The sequence below is a fragment of the Chelonoidis abingdonii genome, chromosome 19 (genome assembly GCF_003597395.2).
Source record: "Chelonoidis abingdonii isolate Lonesome George chromosome 19, CheloAbing_2.0, whole genome shotgun sequence".
NCBI classification, from domain to species: domain Eukaryota; kingdom Metazoa; phylum Chordata; order Testudines; family Testudinidae; genus Chelonoidis; species Chelonoidis abingdonii.
Window position 1 is genome coordinate 39,367,443 of NC_133787.1, and position 22,732 is coordinate 39,390,174.

General features: G+C 47.7%; 1 protein-coding gene across 4 annotated transcripts in view; it reads left to right on the forward strand.

Annotated features, from left to right (window-relative positions):
• The window catches only part of ACSF3 (acyl-CoA synthetase family member 3), a 122,613-nt gene that overhangs the window by 45,844 nt on the left and 54,037 nt on the right, over positions 1–22,732 (forward strand). For all 4 annotated transcript variants that reach the window (XM_032764199.2, XM_032764198.2, XM_075073898.1 and 1 more), the window contains one exon: positions 3,376–3,488. In XM_032764199.2, the coding sequence (XP_032620090.1) occupies positions 3,376–3,488 (113 nt within the window). The remainder of the gene's footprint in view (positions 1–3,375; positions 3,489–22,732) is intronic.

Consider the following 22,732-nt stretch of genomic DNA (forward strand, 5'->3'; position numbering starts at 1 on the left):
GTACGCTCCATATTAGCTCCTCCCCCGCGATGATTTTACACTGCAACAATCTCTTCCTGCAACCTCCGATTCCAGTGAATAAGCCTATTCTTTGGACATACCTGGTTAGAAGGTGCTGGCTCTTCCTTTGTCTGGAGATACCATGTTTATGAACTTGCCCTGATCGCTGGTGTAATACATTTTAGGTTTTAGTCAATTCTAATGATGGATTAACCTTAGCAATAAATCAGCAAGAATATTAATGATCAGTGAGTTATTAATTTTCCAGTGATATATACAAGCCCGTTTTGGGTAAAGATCACTGATCAACCGTGTGACACTGTATCAGGTTGCTCTTGGGTCTGCTCTCAGTGAAATTATGAAAAACACTTCTCCTCTTCCCCAGTAGACCGGAAAGAGGCAGCACTCTTCTATTCCTAGTGCCTCACGATATTAGTTATCTCTGCTCTGTTATTGGATGCCTATATTTATGATTATGTGGTCCACTTGAGCTTTTGAAGACTAAGGTTAGAAAAATACCTAGTCGGGGATTGGCCAGCGATACTTAGTCCTTCCTCATTGCAGAAGACTGGAGAGACGACCATCTTGTGGTCCCTTCCAGCCTACATTCCCGGATTCTTTGATTATCCATGGTGGACTCTTTACAGACCAAAAGCAAGTAACTGGCCTTGCCCTAAGGAGCTTGCAGCGTAATGAGACAACAACATCTGTCCATGTAGGTTTGGAGCAGCAGCAGAAGTGCATCTTAACACAAACCTTTCTCCTTTTTCCCACCCCTCTGATTGCAGGATACCCTTGCAGAGGAGGGGCCCAGGCCATCAGTTGCTAGGATACAGAGTGCCAGGCATTAGGTGCACTGGCCCTTTGCTCTGCCAGATACTTAAGAACTGCCTAGGGGACACTGAGGCACCAACACAGTATTCAGAGCAAACATTAGGAACAGTCCCAGTTCGTCACAGATGTCAACCCAATTCCCAGCAAACGTGTCTCTCATTCTGGGTCATTTTTGCATCTAATTGTATTTCCTAACCACAGTGAAATACACCAGGCCAAGCGTTTCAAGGGAATTACTGCCCTTGTCAGCCTGGTGCCCTGGTAACACCACCTGCTATGTGCTGCGATCACCCATGGAATGCCCTCCATGTTCTGTTTGCTTTCATCTGACTCACCCTGGGGAGTCGGTGGCTGTGTATTGGGTCAGGGTTCAGGATCACTTGCTTAGATTAGTTGCCTCCTGGTGAAATAATCCTATTCTGTTTGATCACTGACGTTTTCTGCATGGAACTCTTCTCTCTCGGCACATGAAGCTGCTTGCCGCTGAACCTGGCTTAGAAAAATAATCACTTTCCACTGCCAGTTTTTCAGATATTCAGACTAATAACTCCTCACCGCTGCTGTCCCCTCTGTCTGCCAGCCCGGAAAAGCAGCCTTGTTAGCTGGAAAGCTTGGCCTGGAATTTGCTAATTGTGACATTGAGCATTGGACTGGAACTCTTGGGGCAGCTTTATAAAGCATCAGCTGGGTGCCTTTAAAACTCTGGCTCTCTAGTTAGTGTCTGTAAAACTATTTATCCTATTGAGTGTTCAGTGAAGTGTAATGTCATGATTTTCTACACAGACATGTCGCGTGCTCCCCACCCGCAGAGCACTCGCAGCTGACCTCTCCTCCATTGCCCGCTCTGCTTTAGACTTCAGCATTCACTGTCATATAAATTGCAGGAGTCGAAGGTACAGAGTATCGAAGCGAGGACAGCCTTCTGCCAGCGCATGCATGTGAAATGCACAGTCAAGCCCTTTGTGTAACCGCAAACAGCACCTACAACCGCGGGCTGTGCCACTCGGAACCAAGGCCACCACTGAGTGAGCTTTCCAGCCTCGGGGTTAGAGAGTTCTGCAGCAAAGCTGTCCTTGTTTCTCTCTGAGAGTTTGGCTATACTTGCAGCTGTACAGCGCTGGGAGTTAAAGCTGTCTTCGTACAGCTGTGTAGGGAAAGCGCTGCAGTGTGGTCACACTGACAGCTGCCAGCGCTTGCAGCATTTGCAGCGGTGTCAGGAGTGGTGCATTATGGGCAGCTATCCCAGCGTTCAAGTGGCTGCAACGTGCTTTCCAAAAGAGGGGGGTGGATGGAGTGTGACAGGGAGCGTGGGGGAGACAGAGAGAGTGGATTTTTGGAGCTGACACTGTGTCAGCTCCCTGCCTTGCAAGTTCTAAGGACTTGAAGATACACAGCACCAACCTTCAATCATTTTAAAAGTTTCGACCCCTTCCCCCACCCCTCTCTCATTCACTAAATGCAAATAGCTTTCAGACCAGATAAGCAGCTGCTCCAAAACGGACCCCCCGCCCCACCTCCAGGCTGCTTCTCTCCTCAAGCAAACACTAGCTGTGGACATTCCAAAGGAATCCCCCTGCCTGCCTCTGCTCAAGCAAACAGTAGCTGTGTTTGTTTTTTAGATAAGCAGCTCTGGGAGTGCCGAGTTCACAACAAAACAAAGAGTGTTATCTTTACTTAAAAAGCATTATGGGAATGTTCCGGAGGTTAGTTACAGCGCAGTAAGATTAATCACTGTTTACACTGGCACCTCAGCACTGCAGGCCGAGGTGGAGTACAGCCAGCGCTGTATGTGCCTTGCCAGTGTGGACGGGGAGTGAGTTACAGCGCTGTAAAGCCACCACCAGCACTGTAACTCTCCAGTGTAGCCAAGCCCTGAGGATTAGCCGAGAAGGACATTTAGTGAACTGGATAGTTAGGATTCTGCTGGCTGCAGTTTTTGGAGGCACGTGGTCACGGGGCCATAGGCAGTTGTTCCTGACACTGTCCGATTTCCCGGCTCTGAAGACTGAAACCTGGAGAGTAATGATGTGTTTTGAAGTCTGCTTTTCTCCTTTCGTGTTTTATGCGCAGCGTATTGATGCAAATAAAACTGAGATAATCCCAGGCAGTTCTTACATCTCTGTGCCTTTGCCTTCCCTGTCAAGTCCAAGTGGTAAGAATCCGAGAGCAACTGTAATAATCACTGTGCTCTTTTCATGGGTATGCTTGTTTCTCTTTAAACACAGCTTCATTACTGAGCTGCAAAGCTGTGCCGACGTTTGATCTGACCTCAGAGAATGACTGGAAGGGACCTACTCCGATATGGAGACGTTCGCTTTTCTAGGCATTTCCTACAGTGCCTTCTTCAGTGAACGGCTGAATAACATAGCAGAAGGTTTTGCAAGCATATGTGTGATGTGTGTTTGCTTCACCTCGGGTGATCACTGCCCCCTATTCTGTGGCTGCACAGTGCCACCCTGCAGAGCTCAGCTGCAGAAGAGCAGTTCCTTTCTTCCATGTACCCCCCAACTCTCTCTCATTCACGCTTGTTTCCTTTCCCAGGATCTGTGGGGACCCCGCTGCCAGGGGTGGAAGTGCGCATTGCCACGGAGAGCTTGGGCAGGGAAGGTCCTTTCTACACTATCCACGCTCAAGGAGATGAACGTGACACAAAGGTAGCATGCAGCCATGTTGTCTGCTTCTGTCTCTTGTATCTGCCTCTCTGTGACAATCTGCTAGGGTACCCAGAGCTAAGTCACTGCGTTACCTCTCCCAGCCTCAGCAAGTGGGAGCCTCGCTGTTGCTAAGCTGGATGTATCAGCTCCCTGACATACCAGCTTGTTGCCCTGCCAGCACATTGTTAGGACTCCATGAGTCCAAATCTTGGCTAGCAGTAATAATTAGTGAACCCCGATTCCCAAGTTGCTCAGAGCTGTATATCTGCAGTGCTCAGTCCCGCTCACTATAGCGCTCACAAAACTCGATAGTATCAAGTTTGCCACTCCTTTAAAGAGAGAAAACACAGCAGCTTAGTAAGGTAACTGAGATGGGCAAACCCTCCACTTCAGTCAAAGCTGGAGTTGGCTTATAGTAAAGTACGTTTCTGAATAAGAGGGCATAGGTTTGAGTGATACACCTCTACCCCGATATAGCGCGACCCGATATAACATGAATTTGGATATAACTTGGTAAAGCAGCGCTCTGGGGGGGTGGGGCTGCGCGCTCTAGAGGGTCAAAGCAAGTTCGATGTAACGCAGTGAGATTTTTTGGCTCCTGAGGACACCGTTATGTCGAGTTAGAGGTGTATCAGGTGCAAAGAATAAAGGTAGAAATGGTTACAAACACACACAAGTAAGGAAATCCTTCTAGGATTTCAATCTAAATTAACTAGTGTCCTTAGACTAGAGTCTTTTGTTCAAAGAACTTTGTCTCTCTGGTCTTTCTTCCAGCATGACTGACCAGGTTTTAGCCAGGACTCTTCACAGAGCTCGGAGTGCTTGGTCCTGTGTCTCCTCAGGTGAAGAGTAACTTCAGGGTTCTCTCCCCCCAGATCCAGTTCCTTTTCCTTGCTGGATGCAGATGCCATGTTGTCTGGTGTACGCTCCATATTAGCTCCTCCCCCGCTGATGATTTTTACAATGCAACAATCTCTTCCTGCAACCTCCGATTCCAGTGAATAGCCTATTGAATTTGGACATACCTGGTTAGAGGTGCTGGCCTCTTTCCTTGTCTGGAGATACCCTGTTTATGAACTTGCCCTGATCTGCCTGGTGTAAATACATTTTAGGTTTTAGTCAAATTCTATGTGGATTAACCTTGCATAAATCATGCAAGAATATTAATGATCAGTGAGTTATTAATTTTCCAGTGATATATTACAAGCCCGTTTTGGGTAAAGATCATGACAACAGTGTGACACTGGTATCAGGTTGCTCTTTGGGTCCTGCTCTCAGTGAAAATTATGAAAACACTTCTCCTCTTCCCCAGAGACCCGGAAAGAGGCAGCCACTCTTGCTATTCCTAGTGACTCACTGATATTAGTTATTCTCGTCTCTTTATTGTATGCTATATTATTATTATGTGGTCACTGGAGCTTTTGAAGACTAGGTTAGAAAAATACCTGTCGGGGATGGTCCAGCGAATACTTAGTCCTTCCTCATTGCAGAAGACTGGAGAGACGACCTCTTGTGGTCCCTTCCAGTCCTACATTCCTAGGATTCTTTGATTAGTCCATGTGTGGCTCTTTACAGACCAAACAAGTAACTGTCCTTGCCCTAAGGAGCTTGCAGCGTATAGACCAGACATCTGTATGTAGGTTTGGAGCAGCAGGCAGAGTGCATCTTAGACACAAGACCTTTCTCCTCTTTCCCACCCCTCGATTGCCAGGATACCCTTCACCTGGCTTCCCTTTTGTGCCCTCATTGTAGGTGCAATTCACGTCACTTACTGTAGATTGATAACCACGGGATTTGCAGGCTCACTTAAGTAAATAGGTGTGTATGTGAGAGGAATTACACCAACAACCACTTATGTGTGGGTGCAAAGCAGGGAGGCCAGTCTTTGAAAGCTGGTCCTAGACAAAGGAATGATAGAGTTACAGGACTCTCTAGTAAATCAAGTTAGTTTCTACTATTGCCATGGAGATGCCAGGGGTTCTAGCGGAGTTCCTGATGAGCACAGGAAATACTTGCTTACACTGCTCATGAAACTACTGGTGACAAGCTCAAAGAAAACTTCTTAACTCTGTCTCCTGTAAATCACGATTGAGGTGGTTCTCTGTGCTGGCTCCTGGCCGGAAGAGCTGGTGGAGCTGCTGTGGGTTGGGACTGAGGTGCATCTGTACAGTGAGGAGGCCAGAGCTGGAACAGCAGTGAGGGAGATGCATAACTGGATTGAAATCCATTTGAAGAGCTGTGTGTGGGGAGGTCAGACTGCATCTAACCTCAGTGTGCTACGCTGCAGCCAGCACTATGTGACTCGTTTTCATTTGTGTAAAAAATCCCTAGATTAACTAAGAGAGGTTAAAAAAAAGTGAGAGCTTGTCAGGGCATTCTGGCACCTTGACAGAGCTGTGGAGCCTGTCTGTTAGCAAAACCAGCATGAAGATCTGGGCAGGAAGGGGACTTACCATGCGTCTAGCTGTAATTACTGTTGGCCTGCACATTAAATGACCTTGTTTTGCTGAGAGGTGGGCAGGGTAGAGAACTCTTAAAATGACCCTGTGGGCAGTTTAACGTGTGAGAAGCTGTGTCCCATTTTTGTCACGTCATTGCTAGCGAGAGCCCAGAAATCTGTTTGCTTTCTTATTTCTGACTCCTGGTCTTAGAGTTCCGTCGGTTCTTTTTCACTTGCGTTGCGTGAGGACATGAAATGTAAACCAGTTGTCCAGTACGATTTTAATGATGAGCCCTTAACACTATTCACCCGGAAAAATCCCAGTGCCCTTTACGAATTAGATCTAGAATATGAGACTCCTTTGCCCATTACAGGAATCAGTTGCCTCCGGGGTGAGATGTGGTCACTGTTTTTAATATACAGGGGAACGAAATATATGTGGTTTTTGTTTGATTTTTGCAAAATTCTGGACCAAAGCTAGGCTGACTGTGCACCCGGGCTATCTGCTAGTCCTCGTGGGGCACTGGATCTGGTTTTATTTGAAGAGGAAGCAGAGGAGAATGGGAGTCCAGACTTCATGTAGCTAAACTTCAGTCATTCACGCCTGGCTCACGTCCCCTTGTGGTTTCGGGGAAGTGAGGATTTGCACTACTCTGTATAGTTCTGAGCTGGCTGGGTTTACACACCAGGGGCCATCATTTACCCCCTTGCACCTGCCTGTCACCTCCTCCCAGTCCTCCATCACTAGGCATGTCCCTCATTTGGTGCCACGTACCGTATATCCTGCCAACCAAACTCAGCCGTGATGTAAGCAGTCGCAGCACATATCGAAGTCTGAATGCTCATGTGCAGTCACTGGGAGCTGCACTTGCTTACCCCAGCTCTGAAATTGGCCCCAAGCTTCTAGCTGATGCTTGGCTAGAGGCTGACTTTCCATCAAAGTCTCCCTAGGGCCTTTTGAATGTTCTGCTGAGTTTGCAAGATGTCTGACTCCGAATGTACAGGGAGACGGAGATGTTTGCTTCTGGGTATTGTCCTGACCATTCTTCTAGTATGAGTCCAAACAGCTGTCCCCATCTCTCACAGTGCCCCTTTGCCCAGCCTTTCCATCTGTTTTTTCCATAGCCTGGCTGGAAGTTTCTGAGTACTGGAAGGGAGACTGTCCTGTCCTTTGAGCAGCCCCTGTGCTAATGGGGCGGAACGAAGAGATGGCTTTGTTTGTTGCTAGTTGCAGGTATCTCCAGTCTGTCCCATTGCTAACAGACTATTTCCAATGGCAGAGTGCAGCAGCGTACTACTGTAGTTGTCAGGAAGTGACCACGCTGGGAAATGTGGGTGCTGCTTTGAATGCATGTCTCCGTAGATAAAATCACTGAGATGCCAGGAGTTTAACATCTTTATTTCGTGGAAGCAGCCAGCCTGAGCAGCATGACTTTATACTCCATGGCTGTGCTGTCCGCCAGGTGCTAGTCACCTGATGAGCTCAGAGGCTCTCACTATGCACCTGTTCTGCTGGAAACAGCAGTGGCCTTGGCAGAGACCGAGAGAAAGTGTGTGTATGTCCTAAATTAACAACAGAATTTAACTCCTTCTTGCCTGCAGTGTCACACTGAATGCCTCATCTAATGCGTGTTCCTGGGCTGATGTGCTGGAGCCTGGGTGCTGGGTGCACGTTTGTTTAATAATTTATATCACCAGAGAGTATTTCAGTGAAACATGCTTAAAGTAGAAAAGACCCAAAATCCCATTTCCCCCCAACAATCAAAGGGAAACATGCTGAGCGTTGTTTATACGCGATGAAACGCGGGATCTGGTTAGCTGATGAGGCTTCCTGACCACCATGGCTCTCTTCCAGAGATCAGGATTCCGACTCTGATGCCAAGACTTCTGGGTTCCAACCCGGGTTCTGCCACCTCGGCAAATCACTTCCCTTCTTTGTGCCTCTGTTCCCCCCCTTTTGTGAAATGGGGATAAAAATATTTACTTCTCTCCCTCACTGGAGGATTAAGAGCCATAATTAACATGTGCTGAGGAATTTGAGATCCAGGTACTTAAGCCAGGGGTTGGCAAACTACGGCTCATGGGCTGGATCCGGCCTCTCAGGGCTTTGGATCCGGACCACGGGGTTGTCCCCAGTGGTGCCCTGGGCCCTGCGCTGCTCTGAGAAGCAGCCGGCACCACGACGTCCCTGCAGCCCCCGGGCAGGGGGGCAGAGGGCTCTGTGCATTGCCCATGCCTCCAGGCACCGCTCCCCGCTGCTCCCATTGGCCAGGAACGGGGAACCGTGGCCAATGGGAGCTTTGGGAGAGGTACCTGGAGGCGTGGCAAGGGCAGAGCATGCGGAGCCCTCTGCCCCCCTCCTCCAGGGGCCGCAGCGCTTCCTGGAGCAGCGCGGGGCCAGGGCCCAGGAAGACAGGCAGGAAGCCTGCCCTGGCCCCAGTGCGCGTCGCTGCCACCCCGGTGCCACTTTAGGTAAGCGACACCAGGTTGGAGCCTGAACCCCACCTGCACCCCATCCCCCCAACTCCCTGTCTTAAGTCCCCTGCCTGCACCTTTCACTCCTCCTGCACCCCAACTCCCTGCCCTGAGCTCCCTTATACACTCCGCACCCCTCCTGCACCCCAACCCCCTACTCTGAGCCCCCTCGTACGCCCCAGACCTCTCCTCTGCCCCAATCCCCTTCCTGCACACCGCACCCCATCCCAAACCCCAACTCCCCACCCCGGCCCTGCATACAATTTCCCCACCCAGATGTCGCCCTTGGCCCAGAAAGTTTGCCCACCTCTGACTTACGCCAAAAAGAAAAGGAAGTCAGGCAAGAGCAAAGTAATGAAAAAAGGCAGATAGATAAGAGTTAAAGAACAATAAACATGGGAGTCAGGTAGGGGTTAAAGAACGAAGCCCACACAACGTAAGAAAGGAGGTTGCTTCCCATCCTTCTCCATTTATTTATGTATTTGATTTTGATTGATAAATCCATCCGTAAGCTCCCATCCTAGCTCTGGGCACTGCTAGATGTTTTGATGTTGATAATGTGAAAAATGACCAAATGTCATATAATCCCCGGCTCATCCCGCTCTAGGAAATAAACACTCAAAGCAGCCATAACAGTGTAATAAACACTTGCACATTCTCTGCTTTGACTCAGGGCAAGGACCTCTCCTATACAAAAGGCAGAGTGCTCTTCAGTGGTACTATACAACTAATAATGCTGCTGCTATAGAAATGTAACTCCTGGCCATTGTAGAGACATCAGGCTGTGCTGAAAGACGTGTCCCTTACGTACATTGTACAGGACATTGGAGAGCATGCCGAGGGTTAGGGATGAGTTTGGTGGTGTCAGCAGGGCAGGAAGTGACTAACTGTGGGGAGTGCTAATAAGAAGTTGTGATGGTTAGGCCCACAATGATCCTCTGACACTGTTCCCCATGAGAAGGTGATCCCTCTGATTGGGGGTAGGCAGACTATCGGGGCTGTCCGCAAGGCAGCCACACTTCAGCTGTGCTGTATGAATAATCAGAACCATTCCATCCTCTCTGTTTTCCGCAAGCAGCAAAAAGAGGCTGCATGTGCCAAGTGAATTGTTTGCTACAGATTCTTTTCTTAGCTGTGCAAAGTGTTACAAGGTCATTGCCTTGTCCTGCTTGTGTTTGGCCATCCCATCCTCAGGAAGCAAGACGACAGAGTTCCTTTGAGCCATTTGTTCCCAATGCCATGCGTAGCTGGCCTCATCTTGTTAAATGCAAGAGAGGTTGTGTTGTTTTCTGTTAAATAGTCTCCCTTCAGACACTTTTGTGCTTCCTGCTGAAGGGAAGGATGCAAACAGAACTCAGAGACATCTCTCAAAGATGAAATACTATCTCATCCACCACAGATGGTACAGAGGGAAGGGTATGGGGTGTGTGGTAGTGTTGGATGGTGAGGGAACATTTCCACTTTGCAGCCTGGTAACCGTGTAATATTGCAGCGAGGGGACTGATGTAATTTGCAAAGTTGGTTTCTGGCATGCCCTGAAGATCAATAATCTACTTAGCTGAAACTTTGCTGCATCTCTTTGTTCCTTCTTTTTTTTTTTTTTTCCTTTTCCCTTCATTAGAGTGTTGGATTCCATTCGTACATACGGCTTCGTCAGTAGGATTTCTTTTAACCCCAATGATTATCTCTAGTCCTCTCTGCTCTGAGCAGGAAGAGTCTGAGAAGAGCAGTTCTGGGTTGGGTTTGTTGTTGATTGACTCTTCGTATCACTTCCTGCCAATGCCGGCTGTTTATCGATGCACATCACCTAGATTTCCCTCTCAGAATCAGCTCCACAGCTCTTGGTTTCTTCATCGCTGTTGGCCCAGGGCTGTTCACACAGAGCTCCCAGAGTGTTGCTGGAGAGCCAAGGCACTGCATTACGTCTCTTTCCTGGACAAGTTGCTGAAGAGTGAAGTGGTACCTCATATGGCAAAGGCCAAAATGACAGGTTTTGCTTTGATAGTTTTCATTTCTCTCCATAATAAATTCTCAGCAAATGTGACTTAGCTCATTAACCTGGCAACTCCAGTGAATGTGTCACCGAAGCCCCTCTGACATGCTGGGGTGTGATGGGAATGCAAAGTTAAAGGAGATTTCCTGCAGGCATTCTCTGAGAGGAACCTAGGTGCTTCAGGCAGTGCTGGTTCAGTAGGTGGAGCTTGCCCTCTGAGGCGATCCTAAACAGGTGCTGGGGGTGCAGTGTGAAACAAGCAAAGAAGGTCCTGACTCCTTTTAGTATTTAAGCACCCTGAACGGGTGTATAAACCCAGGTGTCATGGCTAAGTCTGGCTCCCTGAATGTCTTCTGAGCTTCTGATTTGACATTGTATTCTTCGCTTCCTCTCCTAAGCAGTTGTGTAGCATTGCTAAATGTTGTTAAACCGCTGCCACATTCCATCTGAGAAGTGGCTCCATTTCAGTGGTTGGTAAAGCACTCCCTGGACTAGGAGCTGCAGGGGTTCGTGTTTCTTTGAGCTCTTCGGAGGAGAGTTGCAGAATTGCCAGTTCTGATTATTAGAATGGATTGGTTTCTGGTCTTTTGTGACAGCAGCAGCTCTGAACCTGTTGCTGCTATAGATAAGCTAGGCCATCACCACCATCGTGGCCATAGCACTTGCACAAGAAGCAGTCACTGAAGGATTGTCTGCCCAAGGCAGTTGCCCGTTATGCCTGTGGGGTTGAGCCAGCCCTAGGTTAGATGTATGTGCAGTGCTAGTGCAGTGCTGAGTGTAACCAGAAAGGTTAAGAGGAAGAGGACGACTATCATGGCCTTCTAACCTCCCACCAACGCTTCCTCTTTAGACTTGGGTGCTTCCTTCCTACTTTTCTTTGGTCCTGCACCTGTGACCTTTGCTCACCTGAGGGCTTTGGCTACCCCTGTGGCGTGGATAGGAAAGGGTTACTTTTTCCCCCAGTGAGTATTTTGGTTTGGTTTGTTCCGTGCAATGCATATTTCATAGGCTGTAGTTTCCCAGCTGGCACAAGCCTATAAACCCTGTAAGCGTAACGGGTATTGTCTCTCTCTCTCTCTCTCTCTTTTTATTTATTTATTTGGGGGTGGGGGGAGGGTTGTTTTTCTTCCAAATTGCTCACTTACATGAGAGCCAACCCCCAGTCCCTGACAATGGGGGTCTATCAATAGATAAATGGCTTCACAGCTGTATATAATGCTACACTCTAACCAGGGCTTTTATGGCAAGTAATTTTCTTATGATGAGGCTGCAAAGAGAGCTATGCGGGACGTATGGGTCGCGAGGAGCTGGCAGCCAGAGGACGCTCCAGCAGTGGGGCTTTGCTTCCCTTTTTTCAAGATTGTAATTAGCTCATTGCTTATCCATATGCAAGCTGTCGTTCTGGATGGGAAACGGCGCTGCGCTGGCCATTCCTCCCCACGTAACCGCCAGTGTCTCCTGGCCCCTCCCCTGGCCCCCCTTCAGTTCTCTGCCATCTGTTAGGAGCATGCTGACTGCGGCCTACACCTATGTATAGGCACAGAAGAGGAGCAGCAGGGTTGTGGGTCGTCACCAGACACCAGATAACTCATCCCACCATCAGGGGCTGCCCCCTCTGCCTTCACCTTGTCAGCGTGTACAAGAGGTGTGGGTCTTGTTCGTATTGATCTAAAATCTTCACAGAGTCAGGGGAGGGGCCGCTTGGTTACCAAGGTATCTGACACCTCCTATGAAGAGCTCACCTGTGAAGAGTACACGCTTCCTTGCAGGGATGCCTTTCAAGGACCCAGTCCTGCAAGATACTGAGGGCTTGAGCGCCCTTAATGCCAGTCAAGGTGATGGTGCTCACCACCTTGCAGGTTTGAGCCCCAGATGAGAGCATGATCAGAAAAGTATCTTTGCATGATTGGTTCTGTCTGTCTCTCCAGGTGTTTACATGGCCCCTGGAAGCGTAATGTCTGGCTCTGCTCTCTTTGTATGGTCAGTTGCATCTCCTGCCTTTTCTGACAACAGTAAGTTCTTGCTCCTTCTCTCTCCAGCTAGCCCTGCAGATCCAACTCAGCTCTGGGAGAGGGAGCTGGGGTCTCCCCTGATTGGAATCTGCATTCAGAATGTAGATTCCTGATGTTGAGGTGTGTAACGGAAGGGTCTCGAGGAGAGTTTGCTGCACTGACCACTAAAAACAGCATTTTTACACTTCTAACCTGTACAGCTTTGAGCAGGAATCATTGAGCAGCAGTCACACCTGGAGCCCCGCAATGCCATTTGTCCAGACACTGGACTCTAAAAGGCCACTCGTCCTCTCCAGCATACCCAGGATGCCTTGGGCTGCGCGCATGCGAGACGGAAGACGCCCTCTGAGATTGCTGATTTCTTTAAGGGGCCTCAGTTTACAAAGCAGTAAACCGTATTTCTAAATGCATGTTAAAAATGAAATTGGCTGTTTATACTTTAAGACAGAGAGGAGTTACCACCCCATCGGGGAGCAGATATTGTCAGGCCATGTATTTTACTATCTTGAAAGACGGCCAGGTTGTTCTCCTTTCTAGCTGCCCTGGGACACATTTTCGACACATGTGCAGTGCTTTTCTTTTATTAAACGTTGCACTTACTGCGAATGAGGGAGGTGTATTTTTCCTTCTCTCGGGAGTTCCGTGTTATGGATAGAAGCGGGGGCCAAACTTTTCCATATGAGGATGTTATAGTTTGGAGGGGACAGCCATTTTCTGTATGTTTCAGCAGAGGGCACCAGTCTGTTCCTTGAAGCATGGGGGTGGAATAGGGGAGCAGTCTTTTCATGTGTAGATGGACACGTCATGCTGCAGGTTGAAAGCAGAAGCCTCTTCCTCTGAGGAAGTGATTTCGTGAGTGGGTGTAAAGAAGAGAAGCCTCTTTCTGGATGGTCATGTGATGATGGAAGCTTGCAGGGCTCGTTTAAAATGAAAAGGAGACTATACATGATCTCCTTGAGAGGAGATCCTGCATTCATCTGCTCAGCTGCAATTGGATAGAGTTGCAAAGCTCTCAGTAGCAACTCTATTAAGATGCAGTAGTTTTGGAAGCTTGCAAGCACCTGTGTGGATAGTGCTCTTTGAGGTAATGTTCGTAACTGAAATACCTTCCCAGCTTGACACTTGCATGGTATTTCTGATTATGAAAGCCAGTGGGAGCTGCAAACTCATCAATGTTGGGAAATCTTTAGGCATTTTTAAAGAATATTGTTTGCTAGGCGTCGTTTGTGATACGTTGCATGTGGCTTTTGCGTTAGGCCAGACGTCCCCTCTGCTATTGGGGTACAACAGTCAGCCTGGGAATCAATTTGAGAGGGAGCTAGTCCCTGGCTCACTGGTTGGTGGAGCAAGGGAATGAAATGTGGCTATGGGACAGGAGCTGGAAGTCAGGACAGAGGGAGGAAATGTGTAAGAAACTCCACTTACTGTCGTTGTCCTTTATTGTGTTAAGGAAGCTTGACCTGTAGAACATGGGCCTTGGCTCCGATTATTCGCTGTATCCCTGAAATTCCCCTGCTAGCACAATCCACATTGTGCAGCATGAGGAAATCCCAGAGCGCATTGGTCTTTGCTGGTGTTATGGGGGTTACGCTATAGGCCACGGAGCTGTTAATGCAGCTCTCCAATGATTCCTGCAGGAGTCCCCTTGTACTAGACCATAAACATTTCATGTCTGAGAGAGAACTTGTTTTCATCGTTGCTGGTGACTGGTCTCTAGACACAGACTTTAAGAACAGGATTTTCAGTGTAGATACAGAATTTCTTGCACAACTTCTGTACTTGGCATTTTGCAATGATATTGATGGCCAGCGTGACACCGGCTTTTATTTGAGACCTCGTGGTGCCCTATGGTGCAACGGCATGTACATGCCAGACCCAAGAGAGCCCTGTAACCCCTCTGCACCCCTTTCCAGTTGACAGTAAGAGGTTCTTGGGTCACAGATTGATCCTTGCTGGAGTTAGGGGGTAACACTCCAGGCCACTGAGGGTTTCATGCAGCTCTCAAACAATTCTCATCCCTTGTGATCTGAGACCCATTCAGAAAAATCAGATTGCGGATTTGCCTGTTTAACGTTTCTCTTGTCCATGTTGTGAGTGAATTTAGTGCGAGTGAAAGGGAGGGGCTGCTACCTCTGGCTTGAGCCAGGCATGTTGTGGGTAGGCAGACAGTGCACGAGGAAGTAATTTGAAGTGCCTGCATTTAACTTACTGTGAGCAAGGTAGGAGAAGGTGAGTCCTTGGGATGGATTTGAGCGAGAACCAGGTGGTGACTTGGTGAATTGGGATCACAAGGGCATTCTGGTAGGTAGACAAGGAAAAAAGTCCTCAAGAATGGGGAAGGGAGCTGAGCAGGCACTGAGGCAGGGGTCACTGGCAGAATGGGGTTGGGAAGTGGGTGGAACATGACCTGAGTTGTGTTTTCTTGAAGATGGGCTGGGATAAGACCTGTCAAACTCGCACTTGTGACATAGCTCAGATTGCAAAGGTCGGTTTACACGTTGACCTGCGGGGCCACCACCTGAAACATATCCTGTCTGTCCACCTCAACTTCCCAGTAAGGCTTCTGAAAAGCAGCAAACAGTGGCAGGATGTTAATTGATTCTCTGCCTGGTTCTCAGAGAGACTGGTTGCCTGCCCCCAGCGCAGAATCAAAACAGGCATTGCAAGTGCACCTCCGAAATCTCTCTCTAATGAACAGCGCACGGGAAGTGGGAAGATGTGCTGACATCTCGCCTCATTTATTATTTTCTGAAGACTGTGAACAAGAAAGACAGCACTATGGAGCATGGAGCTGTTGGCATTTCTGGAATAATATTACTCTTCTCATTTATGATGTTAATGTAGATCAAGAAAGTTTTGTCCATAACATAATTGCAAAGATGATTGACCTTCCTCCGTCTTGGTAGTTTACTGTGGTTCTTGCAAGATCATCTGGCATGAATCAGTGCAGTAACTTTTAAAGATCAGCATCACTGGAAAACATTTTGTGTTTCAAACTTCATAGCAGTTGCTATAAGCGCAGGGTTTGTTTTTAAGTGAAAACGCTGCGAGTCAGTCTTGCTTTTGCCCCTTTGCTTTTAAGTTTATAACCTTCCAAAATGAAAAGTAAATTGCTTATGTTATTCACAGTCCTTTTATGAAGAGTTAACATGGCAAAAACAGATGTGAAATGTGGCCTTGTAGATTAGTCTGGGTTTGGGGGTTTTTTGCTCTATGTTCTCTCCTTATGGAGCAGAAATCTGCCTTCCTCCAGCAAGAAGAAAATTGCCTCGCTTGCCTTCTGCAGGATGCTGCAGGACTCAGTGCTCACAGAAAAGATAATGATTGCATAAAAACATGGAACTTAATGGGGAATGTTTAATTATGAATGTATCTGTGTGAAACCTGATTGCCTAGGAGACTGGTAATATGCTAGCGAACCTTTTACCACTAGGACATCAGCTGAAATCTGGCCCAGGTAGATAGTGATTAAAAGGTGCTGTTTGATAGCTGGTTTCTGCAAATAAGTTAATGGTCTCAGACCACTTTGTAGAGGACAGGACCCTGCATCCCAAAACCACAGCCACAGTTGGCACCCTCGGCAAGAGGCTGGTGATGGAAGGAGCCATGCACTCCATCCTCCCTTTCTACAGATGGCACTTTCAGGCAGAGTTCACTGATCCAGCCTGCCCCTTTCACAGGGGGAGGTTGGCTTTCCACTCCTTTGGCCCTCCAGTAGATGCTGGGAATGAAGACCCGTCAAGCTGGCTATCTGTGCGAAGGGAAATGGGAGGCTAGTACCTCCTTGGTCTGGACTTACGTTGGGCTGTCTGAATAGCTAGGCTGGGGAGGGGTTATTAGGTGGTGGCTAGGCATTACAGTAAGGGTTTCATGTATTAGTAGCATGCTGGTCTGCAGTCACTCTTGACTTTGGGAATCTTAAGGTTAGTTAATGCCCTTTTGAGGAGTTGGAGAATGTCTGCAGGGGCAGAATGCATGGAAGCTCTTCGGAAAGATAGAGGTGTGGAGCAATATAGTAAACGAGGCTTTGCATAGGCTCTGCCTGCTCTCCGGCCCAGCTCAAAAGCTTGGTGGTGGATGTGGCAAGAGGAGGTTGGTGACAGGGAGAAAGTCATTGAAATAAAATGAGCTCTAAAACTAGGCCTTGTGGGCAAACATTGCTCTGCAGGTGTAGAAATTGAGCTGAGCGTGCAGAAGCGGCCACTGAAATAGAAGAAGCCGTTGGCTAGTGAGATCCCAGTACTAAAGACTTCTTATAGCTCCTCTGGGTGGTATTATGGGCCAAATGCAGCTCTTTTCTGCAGTGGCATATGGTTAATTAGTTTTCTGTGTGATACAGTGCATAAAGACAGCTCTGTGACCAGTATTGTACAGCCATACCATGTACAGTAGGTACAAAGGGTCTGAGCTACAGTTTTTGCTCTGTTACAAATAGTTTTTTCCCCCATGGTCTAGTGTTTTAAAAAAATAAGAAGTTGTGAGAGTGTTAGTAAAATAACTATAGCACATGTCCTAATTTTTGTCTCCCTATTAGACACTTAAAAAAAGGCAGGATTGCTTAATGATTTCTTGGTTCAAAATAACTTACTTACAAATGTAATGTGAGGAAACACCCCAAGCCTGGTTAGCCAGCACAGTACAATACTGATTGTGGAAGTGGGACTATGTTGTTAAGAATCATTTCTTTCAAATTTAAATTATCTTGCTGCTTTTTTTCATGTTGTGTCAGTGATCATGGAGGGCACAGCTGGTGCATTTATGACATGTGTCCCACTAGAAAACATCGGCATTATCACTGTCTTCAGTTACTGTGTGCTGAGATGATGTTGCCTTCTGTGCACAATGCCTGAGTTTGAATCTCAGCAGGTCCTAATTAGCATAGGCAGATTCTCCTGTAACGCAGGTTTCTCTTCAAGGTCACTATTTGGTAGTACTCTGTGTTGCATGACACTCATCGTACTGTAATTATAGAGGAACTTGTCTATAATTACTTCTTATCTAGTGAAAGACTCAATTTCCAGTGAAAGAAAAGGAAAGCCCAGAACTGATTCAGTGCAGTGCACTGTAGAGCTGGTAATGCTGCTTACAGTGATTTTTTTCTGTGGGTGGGGAAGTCTCTCATCAGTGTAAGATGTTCCCACTGTGCTCTGTTATTAATGAGAAGCATCATCTTGAACACTGGTCCCATCCTGCTGTCAATAAATTCCATGTCCATGAGTGAAATATGTTGTTTATATTGTGTTTGAGGCCTGAATATTTTGAGATCAGTGAGCTAGGCCCGGAAGCAAGGAGGAAGTATGATGTAGACCATCTCACTTACAAAGGACTGTATTGCTACAAGGAATTTTCGAGGGACCTGCAGCTACAGCCCAGACCACACTTACACAGAGCTTGTGTCACAAACATACACAGAAACTGATATGTGACTGAATCCGGGAAGTGCTGAGCCGGAGGTGCAGGGTGATGGATGAGGAAACTAGGGAGTTGGTGCTGAGAGGTAGAGTCTGGAGCGAGGGATGGTGTGTATGGAGGGGCATGGAGAGGAGGGTAGGAAACCAGGGTGACGAAGTGGGAGGAGGAGATGGGGGTTCCCCTAGAGTTGTGCTCAGTGGTTTTGGTTTGAGGGCTGCAGCAGAGGCAGGAGGAGGGGGTTCACTGTAGGGTGTGAGGGCACTGGGCACATAGAGAAGAAGCAGGTGGTGTGGAAAAGAGGCAGGGGAGAAAGGACAGGAGACTGGGGGCACCAGAAAGGACAAGGAAGGCAGATTCTTTATGCATGTGAAATGCCTAAAATGTGCTTCAAGCTTTGGAAGTAGAAAAAAGCTTTCTTCTCACTCCTCCCATCCCCCTCCACTGCTCACCCCTCCTCCTGCCCCCTCCCCACCCTAACTCCCTTCCAAAGCCCAACCTCTACCGTCTATGGACATCATAAAGGCTTCCGGAGGGGATTGCTGCTTTCACGGGCTTCACAAGATCTCTTGGAGCTGGCCTTTCCCTGTCAGAAGATTTTACGAGGCCTATCAAACAAGACTGCCCCGCCTGCAGCCTATGGACTGTGGGCCGTATGCATCCAGTGCTTGTTTGGGAAAAGGGTGCCTGTAGACCCTTGGTGAGGGGTGGCTGGCGGGCGTTAGCAGGACTCCACTGAAACACACGTTCAACTTTCGCGCTTTGTGTGAAAAGCTTGTCTTTGGTACTGTGCAATGCCCCTTTGCTCCATAGTGCAAGGCTACCCCTGATGAAAGGTCTAACTCCATTAACGTCCATTGTAAACTCCTCTCCGGTGGTTCCCTACAGAGAGGGGCAGCGTGCATCAAGTGGGAACTCCCACCTATTTACAAACCACTGTTGCTTCCGGCTAATGAAGAGGTAAAATGGAAGCATTGAAAATACGCATTTTATAATCACCCAGATTTATTCCTTCAGCAGATTTATTACAACCTTTTATTTTTATGTGTGGAAAATGTAATCTTATCTAGTGCGTCGGCAGGTCCAGTTCAATTTGCTGAATCCGGTTTACAGTGGAAAGCTATCAAATGCCAGCCTTCGAGGGCACGCTGTCTGAATGTTAAAGTTGCTAGAATACAAAGCAGTTGAAACGTGCATTAAAATATGGCACTTGGAGAATAGGATATCTATGCAACTAGCAATCGGATGCTTTCAGCAGCTGCGTGTAACTTAGTTCCAGTGTATCAACAAAGGATACCTTTGAGATTTAACAGAGTGAGGAGCTAGCTGTATGATGCTGCGGTGAAAGCCCAGAATTTGAAACATGTAGCAGTGTGTTCGACTTGGGGTATACCTATGATTTGGGCCTGTGGCGAAGGTGAGCAGTTGTAACTGATAAGTGCCTTGAACCCTGAATTTTAATTTATGCTGTTTTCCAGCAACATGAGCTGCTGGCACTCAAGTGGTTTGCATCCTCTTTGGACACTGGGGAGCAGTGCCAGTGACATTCTGAGTTCAGCAAGCAAAATCCTATTAAGAGAACGTCACGGCCTTTCTGTTTTACTGTTTGCAAGCCAGCCATAACATCATTACATTACACAACAGGGAGGTGCCTGCTGCCAAGGAGCTCTGCTCCAGATAAGATGTAGGTTGAGCCTCTGCCAAAATTTGAGTTGATATGACAAGAAATTTGGAGCCTGTTCAAGGTTTGATTCATGCAAGGAGGAGCAGTGTACAGGTAAATACTACGCTGGATTGTTCACCCATGCAGCTAAAGATATACGCCCTCTCTTCCTTTTGGGACATGGCAGGTGTTCTGCAAAGACCTTTTATAAGGACAGGTAAAAATGCCCAGGCACATTCCTGCACTGCAATACAGCACAGCTTATTCTTTGTAGAGTGCTGGACGGGTTGTGCCTAAAGAGGTTGATGTTGCCTGATTTACATCAGTCTTTGTTTCAACATCTAAGAAAAGAAAACATCAAATCAAGTAGGAGCAGCAGAAGAACCAAATGCAGCTACTAGTGAATTTGAAAGTCATTCTCAGTGTTTCCTGTATCCACCTTTCTGGAACTGAGGGGTAACCTTTCAGCTGAAGGACTTGACTTCAGGGGCTCAGACCATTAATTAAATGCATGTATGTGGGGATAATATATATTCTGTCTTTTAGATTTTTAGCTGAGATGTAGCTTCAAGTGCTTAGATCCAGTTGAAATTCAGACTGGTTTTATTGGAGCATGTGTGTTGAGAAATGTTTATTTTTAAAGCCCAAGTGACGCTTCTTTGGCATCATTTGTAAGAAGCTGTGTGATCCAATGGTTAGAGCCTGGGACTCTACTCTGGGCTGAGTCACTGAATCACTTTGAACAACTTGCTTTGTTGTCTGATGCCACAGCTAGACCTGCAGGAAAATGGAGTGAAGAGAGACCTCCTTGTAAAACAACCCATGGCATCTAAGCTGGGATTTCCTAGGGAAATGAGTTACCAAACATGGTTAAGAAAAGGTCTTTCTGGCGTTTTGCAGCAGAGAACCTTTGTTACCATTTGACAGTTTTGTGGAGATGCTAAGCCTGACTCGCTACATGTTTCAGACTTTATTTCACTTCTTTGGGCCCAATACCCAGAAAGCCCCAACACTGTTGGAGCCACAGCCATGGAATCACCATAAGGCAGGGCACTGGGTGTATCAGAGCAGCCCCACCGGTGAGAACTGACTTCAGTATCTTGTCTGTGTTGCAAGAGCTACAGTACCTAAGTGATTTGAAAAATTTCCTTTATGGATATTCATGATGAGGGTCCTCAGGAGTAGATTGTATAGGAGCAGAGCCCGCAACAACCTCTGTCACTGGATTTTTTGTCTCTTATGCATCTGCATCCTCACAGTTATAAAGCCATGTACATTTCAGCGACAGATGAGTTACCATTCTGGCTCAGACTAGTGCAGTCTTGTCTGGCGAACTTCCTATGATTCTTCAGATTCATGAGATCGTCATGTTACATTCGTCGCTTCAGTATAGAACTTGCTTATGCAGGTTTGCAGAATGCTGAGGTGTCTGTGTAGCCTTGCATTCTAGAGATGCTGAAAGGACACCTGCCACTCTCTATAATATATCGGTTTTCATTTTCTCGTGTCCCTTTTTCAAAAAAATGAAAGGTTGCACTGACAGCTCTGCCAAGTGAAGTCTTCTAATTATCCACACAGCAGGCAGCAGTGCCAGCTTCCCCCATGCTACCTTCCCGCATCCAATAATGTGCTTCATACTTAACCTGGCGGGACCCCAATGGAGTGTGGCAGGGTACAGTTTCCATTCTTGACCTCTCTAAAGAAATTGGATACAGAGCACTGCCAGTGGTGATAGAGTATCAGAGGGGTAGCCGATTTAGGCCTGGTCTACACTACGCGTTTAAATTGATTTAAAGAGCGTTAAATCAATTTAACGCTGTACCCGTCCACACTACAACGCCCTTTATATCAATATAAAGGGCTCTTTAAATCGATTTCTGTACTCCACCCCGACGAGAGGAGTAGCGCTAAATTCGATATTAACATATCGGATTACGGTTAGTGTGGACGGAAATCGACGTTATTGGCCTCCGGGCGGTATCCCACAGTGCACCACTGACCGCTCTGGACAGCAATCTGAACTCGGATGCAGCGGGCAGGTAAACAGGAAAAGCCCCGCGAACTTTTGAATTACATTTCCTGTTTGCCCAGCGTGGAGCTCTGATCAGCACGGGTGGCGATGCAGTCTCAAATCCAAAAAGAGCTCCAGCATGGACCGTACGGGAGATACTAGATCTGATCGCTGTATGGGGAGACAAATCTGTTGTATCAGAGCTCCGTTACAGAACACGAAATGCCAAAGCGTTTGAAAAAAAATCTCCAGGATACACAGCGCTGCGTGACAAGCGTAACGGGAAGCCAGAGACTCAAATGGACGCTCATGGATGGAGGGGGTACTGAGGACTCCAGCTATCCCACAGTCCACAGCAGTCTCTGAAAAGTATTTGCATTCTTGGCTGAGCTCCCAATGTCTGTAGGTTCAAACACAGTGTCTGGCGTGGTTCAGGGAATAGCTCCTCAGTTTCCCCCACCACCACCACGTGAAAGAAAAGGGAAAGAAATCATTTCTTGACTTCTTTCAGTGTCACCCTATGTGTACTGAATGCTGCTGGTAGACGCGATGCTGCAGCAGTGAAGAGCAGTATCCGCTCCTCTCCCCCTCCCCGGTGGTAGACGGTACAATATGACTGATATCCGTCGTCGCCATCAGCCCGTGAGTGCTCCTGGCTGGCCTCAGGTGAGGCTGGCCGGGGGCGCCTGGGTAAAAATGGGAGTGACTCCCAGTTACTCCCAGTAGATGGTACAGAACGGCTGGTAACTGTCTTCATCATAGCAACTGGGGGCTGAGCTTCATCAGCCCCCTCCCTTTCCTGTGTAAAGAAAAGATTCTGTACTGCCTGGACTGTCATAGCCCCGGGAGGCTGCCTCCCCCTCATTTTATCTCACTAACAAGTCTCTGTTTCTTATTCCTGCATTCTTTATAACTTCATGACACAAATGGGGGGGGACACTGCCACGGTAGCCCAGGAAGGTTGGGGGAGGAGGGAAGCAACGGGTGGGGTTGTTGCAGGGGCACCCCCTGTGAATACTGACACGGAGCAGCTGTGCTCTGATACACTGGTCCTCTAATACACTTGCCCCTTATTCTAGGCAGGACTGACTCTATTTTTAGAAACCATAAGGGAGGGATTGACTCAGTCCCAAGTGAGTCAATCCCAATTTTGCTTTTGCGTTGCGCCCCCGGCCGATTTCAGCCAGGGGCACTCATGATAGCAGCGGACAGTACAGAGGGGGAGAGATAACCGTCATCTC